This window comes from Apus apus, chromosome 2 (genome assembly GCF_020740795.1).
Source record: "Apus apus isolate bApuApu2 chromosome 2, bApuApu2.pri.cur, whole genome shotgun sequence".
In the NCBI taxonomy this organism is placed as follows: domain Eukaryota; kingdom Metazoa; phylum Chordata; class Aves; order Apodiformes; family Apodidae; genus Apus; species Apus apus.
The window spans coordinates 26,844,770-26,872,577 of NC_067283.1; the positions used below are offsets into that span (position 1 = coordinate 26,844,770).

Consider the following 27,808-nt stretch of genomic DNA (forward strand, 5'->3'; position numbering starts at 1 on the left):
AGCAAGGATTTGGCAGGACAACTGAAGTCCTCTTTTTCTCTCTGTTTCCCACACTGTACGGCATGTTGGCTTGCTGCTTGGTTCCTATCTGGGAGGTGATAAATCTGAGCTTTAGTATTGAGGCTGGGCATCTAGTAAGGCTACCCTGTGCTGTTGGTATCCTCACCGTGCACCCTGTCCCAGTGTCACACTGTTAATGATACGATTTGGGGATGGAAAAGAGTAGGGGAAAAAAAACAACCCGTAGGACTCCTTGCAAAGAAAACAAGGTCGTTGCAGACCTTTCCCTTTGCGTGAGAGCTGGCGGGATTAACCACAGCATCAGGCAGGGATGAGCTTTCCAGCTTCGCTCCGAGGAGCTGCCCAGCTACAGGTTCCTGCTTGCAGGGGAGAAGCAACCCCTTAATCCCAGAGTTTGGCTCCAGCAGCCGTCGCCCAGCTCTACTCCAAGATCCCGCCACCTCAGTGCCTGGCTGGAGGGCGCCCGCTGTCCCCACAGGCTGAGCAGCGCTGCCGGTGCACGGGACACCCCCGAGGGAGGTGGAAAAACTAAAATGAGAGGAGGGAAAGAGGAAAGAGATGCTCTCCTAGGCTCCTTCCAGGCTCTGGGCAGACACCCGGCGGAGAGGGAAAGAGGCTGTGCCCCAGGAGGCAGCGCGGGCAGCAGGGCTGGCATTGCGGGCAGCGCCAGCACCCCTGCAAAGACAGGCAGCAGCGCGGGCAGGGCGGGCAGGACAAGCAGCCCCGGCAGGGCAGACAGTGCGGGTAGCGCAGGCAGCCCGGGCACGGAAGACAGCACAAAGGCAGCGCGGGCAGGGCGGGCAGGGCGGGCAAGGCAGGCAGCGCAAGGCAGCTCGTGCCGCCCGGGGAGGGTTCTGATTCATCACCCAGCTCAGAGGAGCGGATGGGACGCCGCTAAACTCCCCTTTCTCCCTCCTCCCTTCCCCCCTCGCCAAGTAAGCCCCCTCTCTCCTCCCCCCTCCGCTGCTCTTTCTCTCTCCCCAAGCAGTGAGGCTCGGACAGTGCTCGGCTCCAGCGCTCTATTTTAAGATGATCGGCCAAGGTCTTTGCAGATAGATTTTATCTGAAGTTAAATAGCAGGCGCTCGCCGTTCCCTCGCCAATAAGTCATTTTTAATAGAGACAAATCGCCCTGGACGCTCCGGAGCGCCGGTGCCGCCGCTCCTGCCCGCGCCCCCCGCCGAAGGCGAGCGGGCAGCCCGGGCAGCTCCCGCCTCTCGTAAGTGTCCTGCTCGGTGGAGCCGGAGCGCGGCCGTGTGCGGAGAAGGGGAGGCGAGGGGGGGAGAGCCTGCCAGTCGCCCCGCCGCCCTGACAGTGCCTGCGCCGGATGCACAGCGGCCGCGGGACACCCCGGTGCGGAGTGCGGCGAGGAGATGCGCAGGGGCGGCGGGATGCGCCGCGGAGCTCAGCCACTCTAGGCTCGCCCATGGAGCCCCCCACGGAGCCCCGGCCGTCGTCGGACCCCCCACTCCGTACGTATCCCCGCCGTGGCCCCCCCGCGGCGGCGCGGGGGCTGAGGAGGGCTGGGGCCGGGCGTAGGGGTCCGCGCCCTTCGGGGCGCCCCGGGGCACGGCTCCCGCCCGGGCAAGGCACGGAGCGCCGAAGGAGCGGCGGAGGGAGGTGGGAACTTGCGGGGGGGGTGGGGGTGGGGGGGGGTAGACAGACCCTACTCGGGAGTCCCGGAGGCGAAGATCTTCGCCCCGGCTTTTAGTGCCAAGGAACACACGCAGCCCCTGTCCCAGCGTCTCCTGCTCCTTTTCCCCTCTCCGCTCTTCAGCGCGCTGCCGGGGCTCCTCTCCCAGCTGCCGCGCAGCTGCTGCCCGGTCCCCGCCGAGGGCGCGCAGGCAGGCGGACAGGGCAGGGCTGGCGGTGGCACCCCCGTCCCGTCCCAGCCCACACCACGGGGCTCTCCTGCCCAGTAAAAGGATTGAGCGCAGCGGAGCGTTGCCTACAGGCGCTCTGCAGCCAGCTGGACCATGCAATCACTTTTGCTCTGATGCTGGATTAACTCGATTTTAATCGGTTTTTGTTTCCCCCACCCCCATCCACACTCCCCATCTCCTCCTTCTCTCCCGCCCCCCCCATCCCTACACACCTCTCTTCCCCCCTTGTCTCAAGCCTAACCTTGTCTTGTGGTCATGGGGTCTATAATTTCATTTTTGTCTAGGCTGGTGAGAGCTCTGCTTGTTCTGTAAAGTGGATGTCAGGTGGATCTATGTTCTGGAAGGAACAAAGAGGCAGCGAAGGCAGCGCGGGGGAAGTTTGAGCAACGAGGATGCAGGCTGTGTACTGGTACGCGGTCCTTCTGCTGCAGCCCACCCTCTACCTGGTGAGTGCCCCCGGTGCGTTGCACGGGCCGGGAAGGGGGGAGCTCGGCAGGGAGGATGGCACCTGCCTGTCAGAGAACGAACAAACTCACGGCAACTGCCGGCGCCCCTCAGCCAGCGCTGCCCTGTCCTGCCGGGGTCGGGCAGGGGCCAGTGCAGCAGGCGCGGGGCTCGGCCGGGAGTTCTCGGAGGGGCGCGGGGGAGCAGACCCGTAACTTCTCCGCGGGGAAGGGGCTTGCCGCCGGGCCAGAGTAGGGTCGGAGGCTCCCGGGCCGAGTCCCCAGGTGATACCTCCCGGGCCGTGTCCCTCTGTGCCTGCGGAGGTACCGGAGCACCGCTGAGGGAGCGCCCGCCCAGGCTGTGGGTTGAAGGCGACTTCTTGCCCTCTGCTCCCTCCCGAGGGTGGGAGCCCCTCGAGAGGAGGACCTCCACCCCCGTGTGCCACTGCGGGCGGCGCGGCACAGGCGTGCGGGGACTAGCACAGCCAGCATTTTCCGCGTGAAGTGTCATTGACTTTCGTAGCAAATCTCCTTTAGGATTACCGGGGAAACACGAGTAAACAGCGGCGTTATCTCCTATAAAACACGCTTTATTCCCTCTGCGATCGCAAGGCACAAAAACCACGGCAGGCTGCCCCTCTGCAGCCCCTACTCTCCCTCGCCTGCGATGCGTTGGGCAGTCAAACGCTTGGAAGGAGCTCGTCTCCTTGGCGGCCGGGGAGGGAAAAGCTGTTTTTCCATGAGGGCTGCAGAGAGAAGCACCCCCGGGGCCCGTGTCGGGGGAGCAGACCGCTGGGCTCCGGCTCCGGTTCACGCTCCGGCTCCGGCCCCGCGGCCGCCGCCTGCTCCGCCTCTCGTGCACTAGCGCGAGGCTGCCGCCTGGGGGCGCTGCGGGGCGGCGCGGCGGGGCGGCGCGCGGCCGAGCGCGGGGCAGCCAATCCCGCGCGGGCGCGGGCCGGGGCGGGGCGGGAGGAGCGCGCGGGGGTGCGGGGCGGGCGGCGCGCGACTCCCGCGGCCGCGCAGCGCGCGACTCCCGCGGCCGCGCAGCGCCACGGGCCGCGCCCGGGCCGTCCTGCCCGGCGTGGCTCCCCCCGGGGGGCCCTGCCCTCGCCGGGCGGTGCCAGCTCTGCCGCGGGGGGCTCTTCTCCCCGCGAATTTTATAGCCGGGGGTGGGTGGGTGGGGAGAAGCGGGGGAAAAAGTGCGTGGCAAATAATCTGTCAAAAAAGCCGGAGCGAGATCGATACGTCGTGTTAAATTTTAAATGTGTTTGCTGGCAGTTAAACTGCTCTCGACTCATTGCAACAACAGAGCTGGATTTATTCTAATGCGCTGCAGTCTCAACAACAAGCGCATTAATTCTCCTTTAATTGTAAACTGGGAGCATTTGAAAACCATTCAGTGTGCAAATTATGCTGATTCAATTACCGTTTAGTTACAGACTTCATTACCTGAGTGCTTTTTTTTTTTTTTTCTACTTTCCTTGGGCTTGGCGTTACAGAGTGCAGGAGATGGTTTTCCAGTGTCCCTCGAAACAATGTGAAATACGATTTAAAGAAAAACCGGGAATAAGAAACAAGCTAGAAGGTGGGGACGTGCTCTTTGTCTGGGCTGTGTCTTCTGCCAAAACACTCGGGGAGGGATCCAAAGGATTTCCCTGTTTAAGTCGTTTCTTCTTTCTGAGTCCATCGTTCCACGTTTATATCAAGCTCTACCCGTTCTCTGTATTCCGGCAGTGACTGTGAAAGTTTGCGTTAGGCCATCCCGTGATAATAAACTGTTTATTAGCATCGAAGCATGAAGTTTTGATTAAAGCTTTAATGCTGTGCCACAAACCAGTAAGGTGCAGCACTTTGTTGTGCCTGTCTGTGTGCGCACGTCGCTCTGGGTGTACTAGAGCGGTTGCAATTAGGAATTAAATTTTCACTACCCAACCTGTTAGGAAGGCTAAATGAAATAGCAGCACCACTAGCTGCCTATCGAGTTTGTTAAACAACAACAAACCACAACAAAACAAACCAAAACAAACCGAAACATAACACAACAAACTTTTATTGAGAGGGGTTAATAATAGAGGCGAGAGGGAAAACAGTGGATGTTTCCCCTTCTTCTGAACCAGGCGCTCGGTCTTCAGCGACAGTGAACATCAGCAGCCAGGCTGGGCTGCCTCCAAGTTACTCATTTACAGACACTGGCTGGCTTGTAATTTCTCTTCACCCAGCAAACCACTGTTGTGTTGTTTTTTTTTTTTTCTTTTTCTTTTTTTCCTTTTTTTTCTCTCACCACCGTTATGCCCTTTCCTAATGAAACACTGGGAAAATGCTTCTGCTGCACCCTCCCGCCCCCTTTCCCCTTGTCCCCTTTTAATAGAGCCATATGCCATCCAGCCTTATTGCCTGAAATTTATAGAGGTCACGGCCGACCAGAAAAAGCAGGAATTTTGCTGGAGTAAAGATGGTTTCCCGTATTATCTTTATTGATAAGAACATTAGTTAGCCTCTGCGAGGCATGGTTACTCTCCTTGTTTCGAGCTGTGCAATGCATTGAAAAAGTTGTATTTGATTTGCTGTGGAAGTGCATTTCCTTTGGCCTAAAAGGATAATTTAGTACTTATTTGGTAGAATTAGGAGTTAACCTTTAAAGGCTTGCCGTTACTTTGTTTCATCAGATTTAGAGAGCTGCAGAAAGTCCTCGAACAGCTACACTCGGTCTTATTTACCCACGAGACGCCACTTCACCGCCGTTCTTTCAAATGCATCTTAGTCCTATTCTACTGGATAGTGTTTTCTTAACTAGCAGTGCTCTGCCGACCTCAAAGTCGTCATAAAGGAAGCATGTAAATGTTAAGAAAGAAAAAAAACCCAAACAGCCGGAAACCATAGAGTCTTTTAGGTTTGACACCATTCTCTTAATGGAAACCTTGTTTAACTCCAGCCTAGTTGCCGGTGGATTTCCAGCCCGACACCGCAGAACAAAGAAACACCAGGGTGTTGGGTCTGGGGTTTTATTTTATTTTTTTAAATTTTAATATTTTTTTTTCTTGGGTGGAAGCAACATGCTGTAGAAGCGACTAGAAAACGCGCGGGCTGCTTGCAAAGACAAGGACCATAACTACTTTTTTCTCAGCGGGACAGGTCAAGGATGGCCCAAAGGAGGAGGCAGATCGCTTCCGTACCGGCTGCTCGGGAGTCCCTTCGTGCGGGTGGGGACCGGCGGGCTGCTGCCACGGCCGCTCGCCCCGTCCTGCCGCTCGCCGGCCTCCCTCCAGATCCTGCCCACCCCTCCGGCAAACCCAGGGAGCCGGACGAAAAACGCCTTGCAGAGTGCAGGATTTTACACAGGCTCTGCCTTCGCAGGCTCTAGGGGAAAGTTCCCGCACGGTACAAGCAAGGAATGATAGCACGCGCTTGTTTTGCCGGGATGACTCCCGCTTGAAGAGACTTCGGCTCACGATTTAGGTACTCCTTACCCGGAGTAGCGGGTAGGGAACTAAAACCAGTCGGAATTTTACGTTGCATGCTGCTAGGGGTAAGGATCCCTAGGTAAGGATCTCTATGTAAGGATCCCTAGGTAAGGATCCTTCTCAGCTCCACCCCCCCCACGGGTTTGTAAATTAGGTTATACACCAGGACCGTCAGGCAGAGAGTTTTAACTCTGCGCAGATCTGAAGTAGGGCAAAAACAAACGAAGAAGGGATTTTTCAGCCTCCTCCCCTGCCGCGACGAGGGCTGCGAGCAGAGGGTTTTGCGGGGGAAGCTTCTCCGCGCCGCACTTTGTCCAACCACAGCTGCGGGGTTGCCGGGGCACCTTGTTTTACGGGGCGGTGGCTGTGGCAGAGGATCTGGAAAACAGCCTGCTAACCTCCTCCACGTGCCGAGCTAGGATTTTAAAGTCGCTTTCACACCGTCGCTGCAGTTTGGAGGCCTTCTGACAGCTGAGCGGAGCTTTCCTGCAAAAATATCGTGAATAATAGAGGTTTAAATTGCCCTCAGCGGTGACACTATGGGTACGGTGTTTGCTGAGGAGATAAACAGGGGGTTAGTGGTTCCAAAGTTTGTGTACATTTAATTTCGCTCTCTGTCGCACTGTTTGCGGTCATTTCACCCTGGTTAATGAAAGCTATGAAGAACGTGAACACATATCACGTGCCAGCGAAGATAAGTTAATATTTTTTTCTTCTTCATTTTTAAAAGATATTTGCTGATAGTGTCCTACTTTGTCTTAGGAAGGAAAAAAAAAAAAACCCACAACAAACCTCTCTATAGGCAGAGAAGATAAAAGAAAACAAAAAAACAAAAGAGAGAGAATGCATTGTCCTATCATAATCACCACCCACAGTATTTTCTCAGAGGCATTTGGTACTGAAAGCATTCGGTATCGCTTTTTTGCCCTCAAAATAACCCGTTTTTTTCAGTTTTCAGTTTGACGTCGAAGGCGGAGAGAGGGGCAGAGCGCTTGACGCGGAGGGAGGGAAGTGACTTTTTTTTTTTGTGCGGGAGAGTTTATAGTTTATATAGCCTTGAGACGATCCCTCTCCCTCTTTCTAAAAGAGTTTGAGAGGCGGTGTCGCGGTGGTGTAGGGGGAATAATTACCCTTTCTGAAGGAAAGGCACGGGATTAGCAACCGGACTCGGGTCTCGTGTAGGCGGACAAACTTATTTTCGCTATAGCTTTTTTTTTTTTTTTTTTTTTTTTTTCCCTAAGAGGAGGATGGTGCAATCTTCTCTGGGCTTCCTTCCTTCCTAACCACCAGGGACCTGTGCTAGGAGTTTAGAAAGCTGTTTCACCTTTCACCGCACTGAAATTTCTTTCTTCCGGTGTTTAGTGCACACTAATTTAACTTCCTAAATCGCTGGAGAAAGCAGTCTGGAACAGATTTCACCTTTTAGGCAGGCAACTAAATATAACCCTGTATCCTCTCCTCTCTTTGTCTAGCCAGATCTTCCAAGTCTGTACCGACAGGTATTCGTTTTAAGCTCCTTAATATTTCCCTGCATCTCTAACCCGCCATTTTAATTAACAAAAAGCCAATTTCCCAGTAGTCTTGGAAAGTGCAGTGAAGCAGGTTAAGAAACAAATTGCACAGAATAGCCAGCACTTGGAGAAAATGAATGTGTGAGCCATCCTTCCCTCCCTAGGATTGCCTTCTGTTCTCCCGGTTGGACTTGGGTGAACTTATGCTGTGATTTATCAGATAGTTTAATTCCCAACTCGCTATTCTTGTAAGTCAGCATTAAACCATCTCCTGGGTGCTTTGTAAATACAGCTTTAGCATTTTTTTCATGCAGCAGATTGACATGTTGACGATTTTGCTTTAAGAAATGTGACAATAAAGTGGAAAACCAAAGGCTGGCAAGCACTTCATCAAGGATAAAAAGGTTCTGCTGTAAGGATGTCACTCAATTTATTGTGAAAGTCGAATGAATTACGTTTAATGAAAGTGCTCCCCAGATGAATATTACCAGCAATTTCCTGAGTTGGCTCTGTCAGATTGATATGAGGAAATGCCAACCCATATCAGAAAAGATCTCCAATCTCAATTACTATGCAAGCTTTCGAAGAGCTCCTTTTTATTGATATGATATATATTGGCGGGTTCTCAATGCTGTGGAAACTGCTCTCTGCTAAACAGGACAGCGTATTTCCTAGTTTATCCTTTAACCTTACGTTTTTGGTTTTTTCTGGCAGTTGTTTAAACTAGTGCCCTTCTTTTGGAGGGAAAACCGCTCCTCATCTTCTTTCCCTTTCACTGACCTAGAGAGACCAAAGTTGTGTGTCTGGCAGAGAGTAAGGGTGACGCTCACTGCAGGAAGTTTGCTCAGCCTGGATGGACAAAGCCGAAGGTCAGGGGAAATAACTCGGTTGAGACAATGGCGTTGGATCCCTTGATTTGCAGAGTATTTCTAGGCGACAATCCAGAACACAATAATATTTGTCATGACTAGCAATCCCTGTATTCCCGCCCTCTCTTCCTCATTCCTTTGGGGCTTCTTCGGGCAAATTAGAAATTCACTAAGCCAGCGAAGAGAAAGAAAAGCTCTTATGTCGCCTCATCTACATAAGAATTGACTTTGTGAGAGGCTTTGTGTTCTATTTTAACTACTTTGACACCTCTCGCTGTTTAGGAATACAGCTTTCTTTTTTTTTTCCCAGAATGCATCTTGCTGGGCTTGAGGGATTCAGTCAGCTTTCTTCTACCACTTCCACCTTTTCTTTCAATTTTGAAATCGAAGAGGAGAGAGAAAGAGAAGGTATTGAAGAACAACAGGGAGGTGCTCGGTACTCTGCAGCGGGACGGGGACATGGGCACCTTCACACGTGGAGCTGCTCTCCCTGCATGCATGAAGCATTACAGAGGAAGCAGAAAGATCTTGTCCGTATCACATGTCGGGTTAGTGTGGGTTCCCATTTTCCTGTTCGTTTCTGGATCCGCGTCTAAAACTTTCTTCAGCGCACGATTAGTCCACGGGATTTATTTATCTATCTATCTATCTATCTATCTATCTATCTATCTATCTATCTATCTATCTATCTATCTATCTATCTATCTATCTATCTATTTATTTATTTTTTAAGTGTGTTTTTTTTCCCCCCTCTGTCGGAGATGCTGCATGTTTCCAGCCTCGGAAGGCTAGTGCAAGCTCTGCAAGGGAAGCGGACAAAGGCTTGCAGAGGGCCGGTGGCTGTGCGGTGCCCTGCCCCGCGCCCAGCCGCCCGGGGCTGCCTCTCCCCGTTCCGCCCCCTCCTCCGGCCGGCCCCGCTCCGGGGCCGTGCAGCACCTTGGAGAGTTCCCAGGACGGACGGGCCGCGGCGCCAGCACCGCGGGCAGCGCCCGCCCCTTCCCCGCCCCGGTTACTGCCCCGCTCCCGCCCCCGGCTGCGCGCTGCCCGGCACCGCACCGGCTGCGGGAGTGCCTGCCGTAGGCGTCCTGGCCCGGGCTAGCCAGTGTTTCAGGCCGTGGCTGTGCAGACCTCGCCCGAAACCCGCTCTGGACTTGGAGTTTGGCTGCTTGCGCTATTTTTCCTGAAGTAGACGGGCAGACAAGTAGATCGATGTATTTACTGTTACTGCAGACTGGCTTTCTTGTCATGGCAAAGAAGATGCTTTATTTTCTGGGGGAAATCTGACCAGAGGGGCAATACGTGAATGTGGAAGGGAACAGGGATGGGAACTTGGATTTAGAAATCTAAGATACCCAGCAGGATGAGTCTGGGGATCAGGAAAGCTTTTCTGGGATGCCTGGGATTGTCTCATTTCATCTCAGGATGACAGCATCCTCTCCCTTTGGAGAGACCAAAGACATCCGACAGTGTTGGAGTTAAAATGGGTTTTAGGACACTGCTGACTCTGAGGCTTGAAAGCAGGGACTGATTAAATAATAATGACACTTTCCACCCCTGGGTCATTGCAGGAGTGGCTCTCAGACACAGTTGATATAATTTTTGGTGGAGTGGCCTTTTGAGACACGGGTGAGGGGAACCTGGGTCTCACTCCCTCTACTAGCTTTTGTCCTGACAACCTGGGCTCTGGGTATATCCCATCTCCATGCCTGATTTCAAGGGGAGATAATCGTAGGCAAGTGCCTCCACCGCTGTAAATTCCCACTCAGTACTGACAGAGCTGTCCTCTAGAGGCCTGCTGCCTGAAAAGCACTTGTCAATGAAACAGACTTTTGACAAGGCAGGTGTAAGTGAATGACTGATGAAGAGTCCTTCAGTAAAGAAATGTGATGGGCATTGACTGGGCTGAGAGGAAAACAACCCACAATCCCTACCAGCCCTCCAGACAAAACCATAAGTTGTTTATTCCTGATCCATATTCTCCCATTAATATCAGTAGTGACTGTGGTGCTTTTGCTAGACGTGAACATTTTCCAGTCCCTTTTGATTACACCGTGTCCCCATGTGTGGTGCCTGGAAACTGTATTGTCTGCTTCAGGGCTACTGCTTTTATCTTCCAAATGCCACCCTCATTAATGTCAGTGTCTTGCGGTCCAACTAGTGACAAATGTCTTAGGGACGTTCATCTGCCTTGCACGCTGCATCCATCTCTCCAAGTGCCTTGTCTTTTCTTCTCCAAGGAGTGGTTTAGTAATATTTTTTTCTTTGCCCTCCGTGTCTGCTGTGAAATGATTTCTCCACTAGTTGGTCTCTGTGCTGTCTGTTTATGTGTTAGTTTTGGCAGTGCCCTCTGTGGTATCACCTCACCTGTTATTCTGTTTCATCACTTTGATGACAGGTTGACCAGTGCATGGGAAGATAATCTGCTCTTTCCACAACTATAGATTGCTGTAGGGGGAGAGATTAGGCCTTTTTGCTTTCTGATAACAAAAGCTTTCTGGTCCTTTGGGTATAGCAGTTCTGCCTGCTACTACATTCCTATGTCAGAAATAACATAAGTAACACTACAAATTATTACTGAGTAGCATGTTCTACTCTCCTGCTGTCCCCCACCTCCCCCTCCCCACCCCCCTTGCCATGTCAGCCCCTGCATTCTGTGGGAGTGACTTTTCACTGGCACAGTATTTCCTGCATTTGTCTTAGAAGGTGCATATGAGCCACTAGGTAAAAAGAAAAAGACAAAAAGGACACACATTCTAGCCATATATTGAGAGCACTACTGAAAAACAAAGGGCAGTGTTATACAATATAGGATTCCTCTGCAAATCAATGGTTTACTTGTGCAAGAAGGACAGATTCTGTCTACTGTTGAAGATTAAGTAGACCATTTCTATCACTGAGGATTGCTTGTCATTATTCAGATGCCACTTCAAATTGAAAGTGTAATTGACAGCTCTTAAAATCATTTAACTCTTGGCATTTCTGTTATGGATAGTTCAGATCACCTGTACCATAATATTTATCTGCACACTCATTTTTATAAGCCATTCTTGATTGAACTTTAGAAGAACAATTCTTCTGCTAGGCTATTTTGTCAAGAAATGTTGTCATAGGCCTTCAGGTACATAAAACTACTTATGTAAAATTAATGGACTGCTTTTTATGTTTACAATCTTATCCATAGCATTTGAGGTCTTGCAAAAGAAGGTAAGGACTTAAAATAGGAGTAATGTTAAAGCTGTGCCTTCATGGTTGTTACATAGTCAATAGCAATATTGTAAAATATTTGTGTGTTTAAAATCAGGATGTTAGACTGTAATTTGACTCTAATTTAGAGTAATTTCTGTTGTCACATTCTGAAGCTACTCTATTACATACAGAGTTGTTTCTTAACATTTATGTGGGTAATGCTTTACACCTTGAGGAGGATTTGTAAGCAATATTGCTAGGTAAAACATAGCAATAATAGTCTAGCTTTATTGAGGACTGTTGCTGAGTGAACAGAGCTGTAAAGAGCAGGGAAATAAGAAGCAGTACAAATACAGGGATGTGACATGAAAGATGTGCATAATAAATAGTACATCAAAACCTTCAGCATTAAAAAAGATGGAATCCATCCTGCTGCGTTCATCTATAATGGATATTACCTTAGCAAGGTCCACAATTTTATATGCCTACTTATTTCTTCTCCCTGCTTCCACAAACAATCCTATTTGCTTAATTGGCTTGCTTGTAGTAGAAGGTAGTGTAGTACCTTTTGGAAACAGAGTTGTGAGGGCATGACTTTTTAGTAATACTACTGTCTAATATCTGAATTCTAAAGTGAGCAAGGAACAATATAATCTGACCCTTGATAAGACAGTGCTCTCTGTGAATCATCTGCTGTATCTTCAGCTTCTTTCTGCTGAACCAAATGGTGGTACCTCTTGCTGTGTACCTCCTTACTCTGTGAGCACCTCTGCTCGCTCTACTGGCACTAGTCATTGGAATAAGATACTATCCCACAGTATTATAAATATGTCAGAATGTAGCTTGTGTTCGCATCTTAAATGTGCAGAATATTTGCTGGCTAGAGCAGACTAGGAGTCTTGGAAAAGTTATTGGGTGGATTAGCAGATTGTAATGATATGGTTCAGTCTTTCAGTGTAATGCAATCTGAATGAATATGGAAATGTATGACTAAGTACATTAAAGGAGGTGTGGTGCTGCTTTTATTCTTCACAATTTATAGGAAATTCTGAAATTGTGGGGTTGTAACAGACACTTCAGAATAGATGCCAATGGTTTGTAACTACTTTTTAGGCTCAAAACACAACCTTAACTGAAGTCAGGAGACACACTCACATATGCTTCAGTGCTTTACTGAGCTAGGACCATAAGAAACTGAATGCAGCATGGTTTTTGCATTTCAGTTTTTGGGATATAAAATTTTCTTCTTCCATGCTACAGAAGATCACACATTTGTGTATTTATAAATGCTATGAAGTAATATTTTTGCTAAGAACTCGTGGAATTTATCTCTGGAATACTTAGGTTCTATCACAGTGCTATGCTTATAACACAGTATTACATTACCTGCTATCCCTTGTCCCAAACATATTTTACTTTTTATTATTGGATAACAAAATTATCCATTAATTATTGGTTAATAGTTATATTTTTTTTTTCCTCAATTCTCAATCTTTGGAATAATGATTGGTGATTTATTCTGTATACTAATTCAGCTTCTAATGTAATAGTCTGCAAAATGTCTTTATTTTTGAAATGAAATCCAAGTGAAACTTTGGAAATAGATAATTCATTTGCCTTTTTTTTTTTTTCTTTGACTAGCATGTTTTTTAAAATATTCAGGCATAATTACTTACTGTTTTCTAGAATTGCAAAGAAATTCAAATGGCAACATACGTGAGAAAGCTGTGTGCAGTATTATATCTGTGCTGTAGGGTTGAAGTCTACCTGCTACTGATGTACCTTTTTTGCAAACCACTGCAGGTGGGGGTTTTTTTTGTTTGTTTTGTTTTGTTTTGTTTTGTTTTCTTTCAGAAGAAATATGTACTTGACTGATGACCATGTAAGGTTTTCTTCCACAAAAAGTTACATGTTCATTCAAGACCATTTGGACTCCTGACAACTTTACTGTTGATTTCTCTGGTCATAAAATGGTGTCCTTAGCTTGATAAATATTTCTGTTTTTATAAGGTGGTTGAGAATGATACTTAAGTTTTAACTCAAGTTGCTTTGTGTGAATTGGCTGTCCACAGCTAGCACTGGAAGGCAGAAGTGAGCATTGCTAATAAATGTGAAAGAGTATGTGTGTACGACTGTGTGGTATTCATAGCCTTTGGTCCTAGCAAGTTGGTCTACTGTGAAGATACAAAGAGCTGAGTGGGTTCTATGTGCTTTCATTTCTAGCATTGTTTCTGTCATTGTGACATGCTTTAGTAAATTTAATGATAAGAATGTTGTCCTGTTTTTGGTCTGCCATGAGACCCTTCCTTTTGATCCAAGACCTTTTGGTCTCTGTCATGATGGATCCACAGCTACAGTAGTCCTTCACTAAGAGTAATGACTACATAATTTGTCCCTAAACTTTTGTGCTTTGTTTTATCCTAATGACACACTGTTAGTGTTCTATGTCTGGCAAAAAAAATGAATCTGTGCTGCCGGCCATTATGGGTAGATGATTTATTTTAGCTCAACAGGTGGAGCTGTGACCTCGCTAGCCTGTTGAAAATTCAGCTAGCTAGAGAGGTCCCTGACTCAATTTTGCTCATGTATTCTATATTTCCTAAAATTACACCTACATTTTCATTGCTCATGGGAAGTTTTTAACCTCCTCACCTGTAAAACACTTCAGATAATAAGAGGCATATGTGCTCATGCATTTATCAGGAAAAGTTGTTAATTGGTGGGTATATGATGGCTCTAGGGGGCCACTATGGAAGAGTTTTCTACAATTTCTACAAAGAGTTAATCTACAATTAATGGAGAAACTAGACTGAGGACAGTATTTCCACTTAGTCCTCTTTGGGTGTGGTCCACCTTGTGTGACTGATTTAAGATTAGTCCCTGAATTCTAGGAATTTCATGTGCCCTGCATTTTTGTTAGGACCTCAAAGACTGTAGAAAGGTTTGGAATAATCCTCTCCTCAACACGTTGAGAAAAGGCTAATTACAATGAATGTGTGTTAATAACATGTAAAACCAGTGAACTCCTTGCTCATACATGCCGTAATTCTATTTCCATAGACTATATACATCTCCTCTGGGCCATGTTGCCCTTTTTTCCTTGTTTTGTTTCCAGCTGATCATGTGGTCATTGGAGTAATGGATGAAAGATCATCCTGTGTTAGGAAAACATACCACACAAGACCAGGGGAGTGGCTTATCATAGAATCATAGAATCATAGGGGTTGGAAGGGACCTCGAAAGATCATCTAGTCCAACGACCCCTGCCAGAGCAGGGTCACCTAGAGCACATCACACAGGAAGGTGTCCAGGCGGGTTTTGAATGTCTCCAGAGAAGGAGACTCCACAACCTCTCTGGGCAGCCTGTTCCAGTGCTCTGTCACTCTCACAGTAAAAAAAAAAATTCTGATATTGACCTTAAACCTCCTATGCTCCAATTTGTATCCATTACTCCTTGTCTTATCACTGGTCATCACTGAAAAAAGCTTAACTCCATCTTCTTGACACTCACCCTTTACATATTTGTAAACATTGATGAGGTCACCCCTCAGTCTCCTTTTCTCCAAACTAAAGAGACCCAGCTCCCTCAGCCTTTCCTCATAAGGGAGATGTTCCACTCCCTTAATCATCCTTGTGGCTCTGCGCTGGACTCTTTCAAGCACTTCCCTGTCCTTCTTGAACTGAGGGGCCCAGAACTGGACACAATACTCCAGATGCAGCCTCACCAATGCAGAATAGAGGGGGAGGAGAACCTCTCTTGACCTACTAACCACACCCTTTCTAATGCACCCCAGGATGCCATTGGCCTTATTAGCCACAAGGGCACATTGCTGGCTCATGGTCATCCTCCTGTCTACCAGGACCCCCAGATCCCTTTCACCTACACTGCTCTCCAGCAGGTCAGCCCCCAACCTGTACTGGTGCATGACATTTTTCTTCCCCAAATGCAAAACTCCACACTTGCCCTTGTTAAACTTCATCAGGTTTTTCCCCGCCCAACTCTCCAGCCTGTCTAAGTCTCTCTGAATGGCAGCACAGCCTTCTGGTGTGTCAGCCACTCCTCCCAGCTTGGTGTCATCAGCAAACTTGCTGAGGGTACATTCGGTACCCTCATCCAGATCGTTGATGAAGATGTTGAACAACACCGGTCCCAGTACCGACCCCTGAGGGACTCCACTAGTCACAGGCCTCCAACTAGATTTTGCCCCATTGACTACAACTCTCTGACTTCTTCCTTTCAACCAGTTCTTGATCCACCTCACTGCCTGATCATCAAACCCATACTTGATCAACTTATCTACAAGGATGCTGTGGGAGACGGTGTCAAATGCTTTACTGAAATCAAGATAGACCACATCCACCGCTCTACCATCATCTATCCACCTAGTAATTTCCTCATAGAAGGCTATGAGGTTAGTCAAACATGACTTACCCTTGGTAAAACCATGTTGACTGCTCTTGATGACCCCCATCTCCTTGATATGCCTAGAGATAGAGACAAGAATAAGTTGTTCCATCACCTTTCCAGGGATGGAGGTGAGGCTGACCGGTCTATAGTTACCCGGGTCCTCCTTCTTGCCCTTCTTGTAGACTGGAGTGACATTTGCTATCCTCCAGTCCTCAGGCACCTCTCCTGTTTCCCATGACTTACCGAAGATGATGGAGAGTGGCCTAGCAATGACCCCTGCCAGCTCCCTCAGCACCCTTGGATGCATTTCATCCGGACCCATCGATTTATGGATGTCCAGATTACACAACTGATCCCTAACCCAATCCTCATCTACCTGGGCAAACTCCTCCTTTATCTTGACATCTTCTGGGGCTATATGAAACTGGGGCTCATGGGGAAAGCCTGCAGGAGTAAAGACAGAGGCAAAGAAGGCATTCAGCACCTCTGCCTTCTTTAAATCCTCTGTCACCAGGGCACCCGCCTCATTCAGCAGTGGGCCTATATTGCCTCTGGTATTAGTTTTGTTGGCTATGTATTTGAAAAAGCCCTTTCTATTGTCCTTAACCCGACTTGCAAGGTTAAGTTCCAAGGAGGCCTCAGCTTTCCTAGTTGCCTCCCTACATTCTCTGACAACAGTCCTATATTCCTCCCAAGTAACCAGCCCCTCCTTCCATGATCTATAGATTTTCCTTTTCCATTTGAGTTTGCCCAGCAATTCCTTTTTTAACCACGCTGGTCTCCTAGCTCCCTTACTAGATTTTCTACCCATTGGGACACACTGATCTTGTGCTTGCAAGAAGTGGTCCTTGAATGTTGTCCAGCTATCTTGAGCCCCTTTACCTTCTAGCACTCTGTCCCATGGGACTTCCCTTAACAATTGATTGAGGAGGCTGAAGTTTGCTCTGTGGAAGTCCAGGGTTCTGGTCCTGCTGGGTATTCTGTTCCTCCCACACAGGATCCTGAACTCCACCATCTCGTGATCACTGCAGCCAAGGCTGCCATTGACCACCACTGCTTCAACAAGGCCCTCCTTGTTGGTGAGCAAAAGATCCAGCAGCGCTCCTCTTCTAGTTGGCTTATCCACCATTTACATTAAGAAGTTGTCATCAATGCACTGGAGGAACCTCCTAGACTGTGAAAGGCTGTCTGTATAAGTCTTCCAGCAGATATCAGGGTAGTTAAAATCTCCCATGAGGACCAAGGACTGTAATTGTGAGGCTGCTTTCAGCTGCCTGTAGAAAGCCTCATCAACTTCCTCATCTTGATCAGGAGGTCTGTAGTAGACCCCCACAACTGTATCACCCATACCACCCTGCTCTTTAATTCTTACCCACAGACTTTCAACTTGCCCCTCATCAGCCCCTGCACAAAACTCGATACATTCTAGCTGCTCTCTCACATAAAGAGCAACTCCACCACCTCGCTTCACCGACCGATCTTTCCTAAAAAGCACATAGCCATCCATGGCCACATTCCAGTCGTGTGAGCTGTCCCACCATGTCTCTGTTATTGCTACCAGATCATAACCCTTAGACCACACACAGACCTCTATCTCTTCCTGTTTATTCCCCATGCTGCGTGCATTGGTGTACAGGCATTTCAGGAAGCAAAAGCTTGAAATGGGTTGGGGTAATAGCATGAGGATACACCTATTAAAAAGTTATTGTTCCTCAGAAGCTTTCAATTCTCCTGAATTCTCACCCTTTTATGTTAATTTTTCAACATACACCTGTGTAAACTCATTTTGTCTGAGGATTTTTTAGAGAAGGGTTGTTTCCATATGGATTTGTGCATCCCTTGCCAAGTCAGTGATTCAAATACAATACTAGATGTCCACTAATCATATCAGAAGTACTCCTGATACTACATTTACAGTGGTAAAGTCAATTAGGGAAACAAGGACCATATTAAGTGAAGATTTCAAGTCACACCATGTCCACTAAAGAAATAGTCATTGAAGAAAAGACGTCCCAAACAAACTCCTGACTAAAATATGCTGAAAACATTCACTTATTGCTCAGAACTAAAACCCCCCCAACAAACAGAAATAAAGATGGGAAAGGCCATTTTATGAACAGAAATGTAGGGTAAATGAATAAAATAAGTGGTTTGCTATTAGTAATGTCACCAGCTACAGTCAGACTCCAATAAATATGCCTGGTGGGGACTGAAAAATCTAACCAGCTGAAATTACATTAGTAATTATTCTTAGTTTCCAATGCCTTCAGAGTCACTGAAGTTATGTACGTATAAGTACAGTAATCAAAAGGCAACCCTAGCACAAATTCCTTCTCAGAAATGAAGACAAAATCTCAAAGAGAACAGCAGGATCTCAATAAAGATTCATCCTGTTCCAATATCTTAGCCTTCTGACTCTTTTCTCCTTTGATGTCTATTTCTAGACAAGCCTGTCTCCTCTAAGCCTGGACCTCTTTTCCTTGCTGGCTACTTAAGGATCACTTACACAGCATTTGGCATCATTAGTGACTGAGTCAGTGTGACCCACAAACCTAGGACTCTGACTTCAGTCACAGGCTTGGTTCAAGACTGAGTCCTTCACTTAGGGTTTTTTCTGGCTCATACAGTATTACTGCCATTGAGTACAGCAAAGAATCATTGCAAATGTCCAATGAAATAACTGTGCAGAAAGTTTCTCTTACATGCAATATTATTTATTTTTCATCTTTGTTGTCCTCTATCACAGCTTCTAGATTTAATTGGTTAACTACTTCATATTCAATTACTTCATAATTGCTTCACATCAACCATGTGCTCAAGCTCTCGCTTTCCTTAGTGTGGTGTTTTCAGCTCATGACACTCTGAATATGGTCTTTGGACATTTTTCATTGTGTATGTTCTCACCATATAGTGCCTTTTCCATGGCTGATATAAGTCAGAGCATAGCAATCTTGTTTTGATCATCCCGGGCTCAGCTGTCAGCTTTAGTCACACATTCTGGCTTCTTTTTAGTTGTAAGAACTAACCGTCCTGGTTTGAGCCAGTATGAAGCTATTTTTCCTTTTATTGACTATTTTTTTCCTTCAGTAACTTTCTTTTAACTAGCAACAGAGTGTTCCAGCTAAGACTGGTAACAGCTGGAATGTTTTCCTAACTGCTGGGTCTCCAAGGTCACATCTTTACTCTGCTGGCTCAGACACTACGGGGAGATCTATGATCCCCCCGTAGGAGACTGAATTAGACAGACAGCAAAATTAGCCAGAGATATTCCATTCCATATATCTACGTAAGCTCAGAGGAAGGTCAGAGATCACAGAAGACAACTTCCTTCCTGTTTCTTCTTCCCTTCTCTTCCATCCATGGCCGGCATCCAGGGAAGACTCCATCCATCACCATCAACTCCTCATCCCTCTGCACTCTGTCCAGCCGCTCTGGGATTTTTTGGGACTGTTCACAGCTCAGGAGATGCTGTGGGAGTTGCTTGGGGTAGGGGGACGCAATAGCGGTTCTGTATATTTTCTGAACACATTTGTATATAATTGCGTATATTTTCTTTTATCATTAGTGTTTAATTAAAGCTGTGTAGTTTAGTTTTCAATCCAGCAAAGTCTCTCTCTTTTTCTCTCTCTCCTTCCCTACCTGGGTGGGAGGGGGAGGGGATGGAGAGCATTGTTGTCGAACCTGAGTCGAACGGTGACACTAACAACATGCAACTACACTTTGCTCCCAGGTAAATAAATGCACCTCACATTCAACTATCACTAACAGCAGAATTATTGTCAGCTGTGATAGTTAGACTTCTGGGTTATTTTTGATCTGAAATCCTGTCACTACAGACTAAAATACTGTGACTTCTCTAGTTATCATACTCTTGACTCATAGAGGCACATGAAAACAAAGAATAGGGCCAAGTTTCTATTGGGAACTAGTTCCATCTGGCCCTGTAGCACCTCAGACTTATTAAAGGTATGATAAGGTCACAGGACTTCTCCACTCTCCATTTCCTTCATAATCCATCCATATTTTTTTCATCAGCCCAGTGGCTGAAGCCCTTGTTATGGATTTAAAAGATTTGTTTTCTTTCTCTGCTTCAGGAATTGTGAACTCAAAACTCACAATTCTGAGGTAATTGCTTTACCACTGCCTGTGGAATAATCTGAGGAATATTCTTGATTTTACTTGTTCATTTTATTCTGCTGGTTTTAATACACTCAGGTACTCCTTTACCCTGGAAACAGGATCTCTTTGTAGGTAAGTTCTGAGATATTTGTGGTATAAAGTCTTTCTCTCTTACTCTTTGGTCCTATGTACACGAGTTCATTCATAGTGGAAGCACTTCAAATTTTGAGAGCCCTACATAAAAAAAGCTTTATCCTCATGTGGAATAAATTCTTGAACCAGAAAGTTGAAATTATGTTGCCTTGCCAACTCTATTCATTGGGCATATTAGCAACTGTGGAATATGGTGCCTAATACTAGGAGCAGTTCATAGCTAGGAAATGACTGAAAGTGTTTAAGTTAATTCTTTGTCTTCCTTTAAGTGCTTGTTTTGGACTGCTTAGTAGCTTCTCTGAATTCTGCTTTCGGAAATTTTTTCTCAGCAGGGATCTGTGGGTATCTAATTCCAGGTTATGAGCTCTAACAGGTCCCTGTGACAGACAGTGGACACTTCATTGTGGTGATTACAGGCACCCTCTGGATCTATCCTGGAGGATCTTACAAAATTGCTAATAGTAAGCATAAGCAGTCTTGTGCTTTCCTATTTTTAATCTGCTTGCCAGACTGGTCTCCATTATTTTCACAGCTATACTCAACTCCAATTCTTGTCCCTATATTTCAAATCAAAAACCCTACCAGTCTGTCATAGCACAGTTAGTTAATTACTTCTAGAAAGCTGTCTGTGTGCCCAAGGTCCTGAAGGCTTTTATTATCATCAAGAGCAATACTCACACTTAGCTGTGGGTATATATTATTAATTTGAAACAAGTTAGCAATTTGCAGGCCACTGCCCTCACTCCCCATCCATTATTTTTAAGCTTGTAATTTGCTTTGGTTAATGATTTGTATGTATCACTCGCATAAAAATTGATCAACAAACTACTGCATGTTCTCCCTGAGTCTAGCTGCCTCTCCATCCTCAGTGCACCAGCAGGATCTGTCACTAGAAGGACAAGACAATTTGTGTCCAGTATCTTAATTTACCTGTCTAGGACATCAGGAGCTAGGATTGCTGGGACATTCTAGCTTGGTGCATCTAGCCCTTTGTTTTGCAGAGCTGAAACTCTGCAGGTAGGTTATTCCACGCAAATAGCTCTGAGAGTTGAAATGTAAAGAATATTAGTGATTTTTTAGCTGTAAAGGCTGTCATGCTTCTGAGAAGAAGTGGTTAAGACTTGAGCTTAAAAACACCCAACAAACTAGATGGGCTTTGAATGGGCATTTCAGGAATTGTAAAAATTATATACCTGACAAAACGCCATGCCCTACCACATTTCAAAGGTTTTTCTTTCTTCTAAAAGGCAACATTAAGACTGCTCAAATAAGAACTGTTTTTTCAAAGCAAGGTATATTTTCCTGTAATCTTTTTCTCTAAACCATTTTGTGTTAAACTTTCCAAAAAGACTGAACAAATATTGAGGCATATACCTTGCAAGGAAAATTTTACTCCAAACGGTATGAGTTCAGCAAACTTTCAAGCAACTGGAAAAAGGTCTTATTATGGGGAGTTTCAGGCAACCTTAATCATAACAATTGCTACCAGAACTACCTATAATTTACAGACACATGTACTCTCCTAGGTGCTCTGTGTTACTGTGCTGTCCAAAATGATGTTATCCTATAAATACCTTTTGCCTTTTTTTAACATTGTACTTTGGAGTAGCTTGAAGTGTTACATGGAATGGTTAGAAGAATGCAGTTATTGTTAGTATTTATAATTTCTTTATAACACTGCCTACTGTATAGCCATTACAGACCAGACTTTCAGTAATAACTTTTTGATTATGAGGTGCTCAGAAAGGACAGGGGAAATGCCAGGATATAAAGTATCAATTTCTAATATATTTTTTTTTCAAATTAAGAGTGGCAGATAGCTACATTTTGTATGCACAGACTGAAAATACTGTTATTTACATACTTAAATGTGCAGATTGGATGAAATTATAAATAGCTCTAATTAAAGCGTAGACATTATAGTGCTGTTGGTCCTGAGGAATGCAACATATTTCTTTCTGAATACAGCTTTTTCACCCTGCCATCTCAGTACAGGTAGGCCTTCTTGATCTGTACAGCAAAACAAGTAGCTTGTTATAGCAGCTCAAATGTAATTAGTGATCAGTTTGTGCAGAAACAACTAAAGGATAAAAGAAACAGTGTCTTATTATTTCTTATTTCTCCATTTTATAATAAGGATATTTTTCAAATGGTAAATGAAAACAGATCACCAGTGTCACCAGATCTGGCTGAAATGTACTGGTAGCATGATTAAGAAAGTCTTGTTCCGTTCTAGGCTACAGATGACCTTGGGAAAGCTCATTTATGCTTTAGGACTAAAAAAAAATGTAATGTTTCATTTTGTAGTGGCACAATCTTTCACCTTTATGTGGATTTAAAAATGTAAATAAAATTGCTTTCTGCCAGTGGTATATGTGAAGGCCACAGTCGTATTCACCACAAGAATTCAAACTGCCATTTGACCCATCATTGGTTCAGTAGATAGCAATGTTTTTTACTCACTTCCAGTAATCTAATTTGTAAGCATTTAATAGCCCAATGCTTTATGCCTAGTTGCCAAAAAGCAAGAAATAAACCTTTAAGCACTTCCTTGCAGATTTATTTACAGAATAACTGTGTATCAAATTGAGGAGTTTTTTAGAATGGCAGGACATCTTGTATTACAGGTTTACTTGCAAAAATGACAGGTCTGAGTACTATAAAAGATAGGATGACTGAGTAGCAAAAGAGTTCAAGGGCTTTACATTAGCTTTACTTTTACTTTGGCATAAATTGTGTTCTTCTAAAATTGAAAACAACCAAAAGCCACTGTGCCTGCTGTTCAGAGGTACGGATCGATAAAACCAGTTTGAATTTAGATGATATGGCATAAATGGGATTCTTTTACTTTTGGCAACACAAGACCTGGGAATAAATTTGAGGTTAGTTTGCACAGTGCAGACTACCCAGGTGCCTGCAGATTTCTCTTTGGATATTTGGAACATTTGTCAGCCAGACCTTTACCCAGTATTAAGTCAGGATGGTTCCCTTGATCTGGCCATATGTGACTATACATACTTTCTGCTGTTGCTTCCTTTCTTGGCTAGCAGACCAATTGTTCTGAAAATGTGTAAGCTGTCATGCTTTGCGAGAGAAACAAACCCTTTAATGTGAAATGCTAGCACGACACTTTCCTTACCTGTAACTGATTCTGCATTTGCTCAGTACAAAGAACAGAAATGCCTTTCACTGGAATGTGAACAATATCTTGTTCTTAAAAGGCACATTCTTAGTCAGTTCTGTCCCAAACCTCAGGATAAATGAAGAAGATGAATATTGTATCTGAGACACAGGAGTAGAAGATACATCTTCCTGAAATGGTCACATCCTTCTTCTTGTAAATTTCTTCATCTTTGCTTACAAAGCAAGGAATATGAGGTGTTTATATATATATATATATATTTTTTTTAGTATTCAGAGTAAGTGTCTTCTTGAAGGAGAATATGTGAAAGCAAGCCCAGGAGTCCAAAGGAAATAGTTCTTGTGTTTATTAACAAAGAGGGAATATTTTTTCAGAATGGATGTGTTTAAAAGGAGTCTCCCGTTAAACTCAATGAGATCTAAGAATATGTACTGAGTATAACCAAGATTACTACATGGTTTGGAGAAGTAAACCTTGTTTTGATCTTTTTCTTTTGCCTTTTAATGTCAGCACTTTGAAGAAAAGTACAAGCAGAGGAAAGCCTTAGGGTTATAAACTGTACTCTCAACATATTATTAAAAGCAGTAAGTGTGGCAAGAAAAGTAGTTGCCCATGCTAGACACAGTCTGATCTAACACCCATCAATGAAATAACTGGGCATTTTTCCCACTGCCTCCAGACAAGTTCAACAAAGTCTTCTATCCAGAGAATTTGGAGCTTTATAAAAACCCACTACCCTCCCCACCCCCAACAAAAAACCTCACAACAACCAAACAAATCAGAAATGCAAGGGAGTAAAAGGTGCTACCCCTTTTGGTCACCTCTAGTTTTAGGTGTTCAGTTCCAAGGAGCTATGTCACTTGTTTGACTGACTATTCACAAGGACATTGGTGGTGAATTTGGAGGTGGAAAGCAGATCTCTTCAAGACACATTCTTTCTAATCACAGGCACTCAATGTAAATAATAATGCTGGATACTGAATAGAACTATCCTACTACGCCTGCAATGTCTCTGCATGAGGCAATTGTCCTATCTGCCATAAACAATGACATTAATTCAAAGAATGTGGTGAATGGAGTTAAATATGTTTTGTGACCAGCCACAAATGATGTTTTCCAGAGCTCAGTTCTGGGGCCAGTTCTCTTTATTATCTTTGTCAATGATCTCGATGAGAGCATTGAGTACACCCTCAGTAAGTCTGCAGATGACACTAAATTGGGTGTGAGTGCTTATCTTCCTGAGGGTAGGAAGGCTCCACAGAGGGATCTGGACAGGCTGGATCAATGGGCTGAGGCAAATTGGATGAGGTTCAATAAGTGCCAGGTCTTCACGTGGGACAAAGCAACCTCATGCAATGCTAGAGGCTTGGGGAAAAGTGGCTGGAAAGCTGCCCAGAGCAAAAGGAACTGAGGTGTTGGTTGATGTACGGCTGATATGAGCTAGCAGTTTGTCCAGGTGGCCAAGAAGGCCAATAGAATCCTGGCTTGTATCAGAAATAGTGTGGCCAGCAGGAGTAGGGAAGTGATTATCCCCCGGTACTCGACACGGGTGAGGTCTCACCTTGAGCACTGTGTTCATTTCTGGGCCCCTCACTGCAAGAAGGACATTGAGGTGCTGGAGCGTGTCCAGAGAAGGGCAACAAAACTGGTGAAGGGTCTAGAGTACAAGCCTTATGAGGAGCATCTGAAGGAATTGGGGTTGTTCACTCTAGAGAAAAGGAGGCTAAAAGGAGACCTTATTGCTCTCTACAGCTAGCTGAAAGGAGGTTGTAGGGCAGTGGGAGTCAGTCTCTTCTCCCAAATAACAAGAAGTAGGATGAGAGGAAATGGCCTCAAGCTGTGTCAGGGAGGTTTAGATTCGATATTAGCAAAAATTTCAGGCACTCGAACAGGCTGCCTGGGGAAGGGGTAGAGTCACCATCTGAGAAGGTATTTAAAAGACATGTAGATGTGGTGCTTAGGGCCATGGTTTAGCAGTTGACTTGGCAGTGTGCTAGGTTAATGGTTGGACTTGATCTTGAAGGTCTTTTCTGTAATTAAAGTTGCAGATCTTATGAAAAAGTGAGAGAGAAATAGCAGAAAAATATATTGATTTGTCAGTAATAGATTTAAACCAAAACAAAACCACATTAATCCTGCTCTCATTACGCCCTCAGATTGATGTTTTGAGATATTATGTGTTTTTACAACCAACTAATCTCTAATAAAAGCCCCAGAACAGAGAAGCATGACTCAAAAAGGATTTAAACACACTGAACAAAACCGAACTCCTCATGATGTCTTAGAAAACTATTCATATCTCATCATCATTGACAGAGGCCTAGCAGAGCAATGGTGAAAATTTTCCCTTCTTGGTATTAGCAGTACTGTGCCATAATCTTTAGATGACAAAAGGTTTTTTTGTACCTGACCTAGCTTGAATAGCTGGGCTGAGCTCTCTGCAAGTCTTTACATATCACTTAGATTCTTTATATATTATTTTGTATATAATAACACATAAATCAAAGACTCTTTGCACATATGTCCATTGTGTCATTGGAAAGAAATCCAGTTCACTGGTAATTATTAAATTGTTTGCTATTATGACGAAGAGGAATTGCTTGATACAACTTTTTTTTTTTTTTCTGAAACCCACTTAATGCCAGTTAAGCAAAACACGCCAGTATGTGCTGAACTTTGAATATGCAACACAGGTTGCAGAGAGGTTCTTCATGTGTGTAAACGCTTGTATCCTCTGCTGGATTGAGGTAAACATCCTACAGGAGCACCTCTGAGTACTTTAAAAGTGCACTTAAGGCTAAATACTTGTACTGTAAATGAATAAATATTAAAATTAATTACAATTTTCTATCTGAAAGATTAATTGTAATATGGTTCTTAAATAAAACTGCTTTGGTTTTCTCTACTGTAAGTTAAAACCTAAACTTCTAAGGAGTGACAAAGTTTGCATAACAAACTACTGCTTAAATTGTGCACTACTCTTCAGGGAATAGCCTGAGGAGTTATATCAGTTAGTAGAACTAACAAAGATAACTGCTTACTATTTTATATTGTGACTTTTTAACCTAACTTACTGATGTGTATCTGATCAATAAGGGATAACGATGATTTTGGATGGTACAAAAGCTGAGGATCTTTGTCCGTTAGCAAGGCCCACAGAACATTTAGGTAATAATAATTAAATAATAATAATAAAAAATATAAAAAACACAGAAATATAATAACATATAAAAATAAAATATAATAAAAATAAAATTCAAAGTAAGTTTTAAGTAGTATGAATGAATGATTAGGGGTTTGCATTCTATCTAGTCTTCACTTGTGCTGAATACTGAGAAATAATTCAGCCCTCAGGTGATTGGAAGTAAACATTTTTCTGGTATCAGTAAAAGCAGCTGTAATAGAGTTTTAATGCTAAGCGTATTGTAAGTTTTAAGCTACTGAAATAGCAGAGAAAATGGTGGAATGACCTTGCATTACGCACTGGTGAAAGTAAGAGGTCTATTTCACTTGCTTTTTAGTCAGAGTTCTTCTTGGCTGTTGTTTTTTTTAGTGTAAATTGTGGTGCATATTACAAAATAACACTGCTAGGTGCTTGAGAAAGCTGGTTGTCTACCACTTGGTAGGAGTTTCTGAGGAGACTCCTTGGTTACATCACCCAGAATCTTATCAGAGACTATCTGCTGCAGCTAGAGCCTATCTCATCTATACAGTTGGACAAGATGTGTCTGGGGTTCTTGGTTTAGACAGAAAACATATTTTTGCATTGCATGCTCTTGCTGATGATGCTGGCCAAGTGTTGAGAAAAATGTACCCCAGATTTGCCCACCAGCTCTATTTTGAATCCTCGACAGACAGATAACAGTGGCTTTTGGTGGTTAGCACAACATGCATAAGTGTGCATGCATCATTTTATCTTCCCATAGGTACCACACAGGTCTTTGACTGCTTCTGGTTTGTCCTGTCTCTGCTTACCTCCTATGTCAACCAGAGGAAACAGTCCTAGCATTATATATTCAGGAACCAGTGCTGTCCATTGCCAATGTGTACTCACGCTTACGTAAAGAAAAATCAGTCAGAAGCTCGGCTGCATGTCCATGCTGTGAAGCCTCCCCAGCTCCCTCCACATGGCTCTTCTCCTCCCTTCCTGGGGCTTTCAGGAATATGTGTACAAACTGTTTTATTTTGGTACAGTAAAGAACACTTGTGTAGGGAGTGCTTCACCTATGCATGTTTGTACAAATTCCTGTATTAATCTGTTTGCTTTAGCATAAATGTTCATGCAGAAGGCAAAATATGAATGACACCTAGAAACATATATAACCTACTTGGTCTAGCAGATATGGTTTTCCTTTTTATACAGAAAGTTAATTGTGATGATGAGTGCCACATCTTTGCTTCTCTGATTATCTTGGTCTCCCTTACTCTGGATCAGCATCCTGGCATATGACTATGCATCCCACAGCTGAAGGGACTAAAAAATCAAGTGTAAGTTGTGAAAGAATATCAGGTGTGCACGTATTTGGTTTGGCCTTATTATTCCCCTGTTCTGGGTTCTGCTCTCTCGCATTCTCTCCTGCTTCTCTTGGAGAACACCTATTTTTACTCTATGT

At 44.8% G+C, this 27,808-nt stretch overlaps 1 protein-coding gene across 2 annotated transcripts in view; it reads left to right on the forward strand.

The window, feature by feature from the left end:
- Positions 1-1,392: 1,392 nt before the first annotated feature.
- NXPH1 (neurexophilin 1) overlaps positions 1,393-27,808 on the forward strand; it is a 141,562-nt gene continuing 115,146 nt past the window's right edge. Inside the window, exons 1-2 of one of the 2 annotated variants that reach the window (XM_051612386.1) lie at positions 1,393-1,492; positions 2,188-2,349. In XM_051612386.1, coding sequence (XP_051468346.1) covers positions 2,296-2,349 — 54 coding nt within the window. In that variant the 5' untranslated portion in view covers positions 1,393-1,492; positions 2,188-2,295. Of the gene's footprint in view, positions 1,493-2,187; positions 2,350-8,497; positions 8,736-27,808 lie in introns of those variants that run through there. The other variant, XM_051612385.1, reaches the window with a different exon arrangement.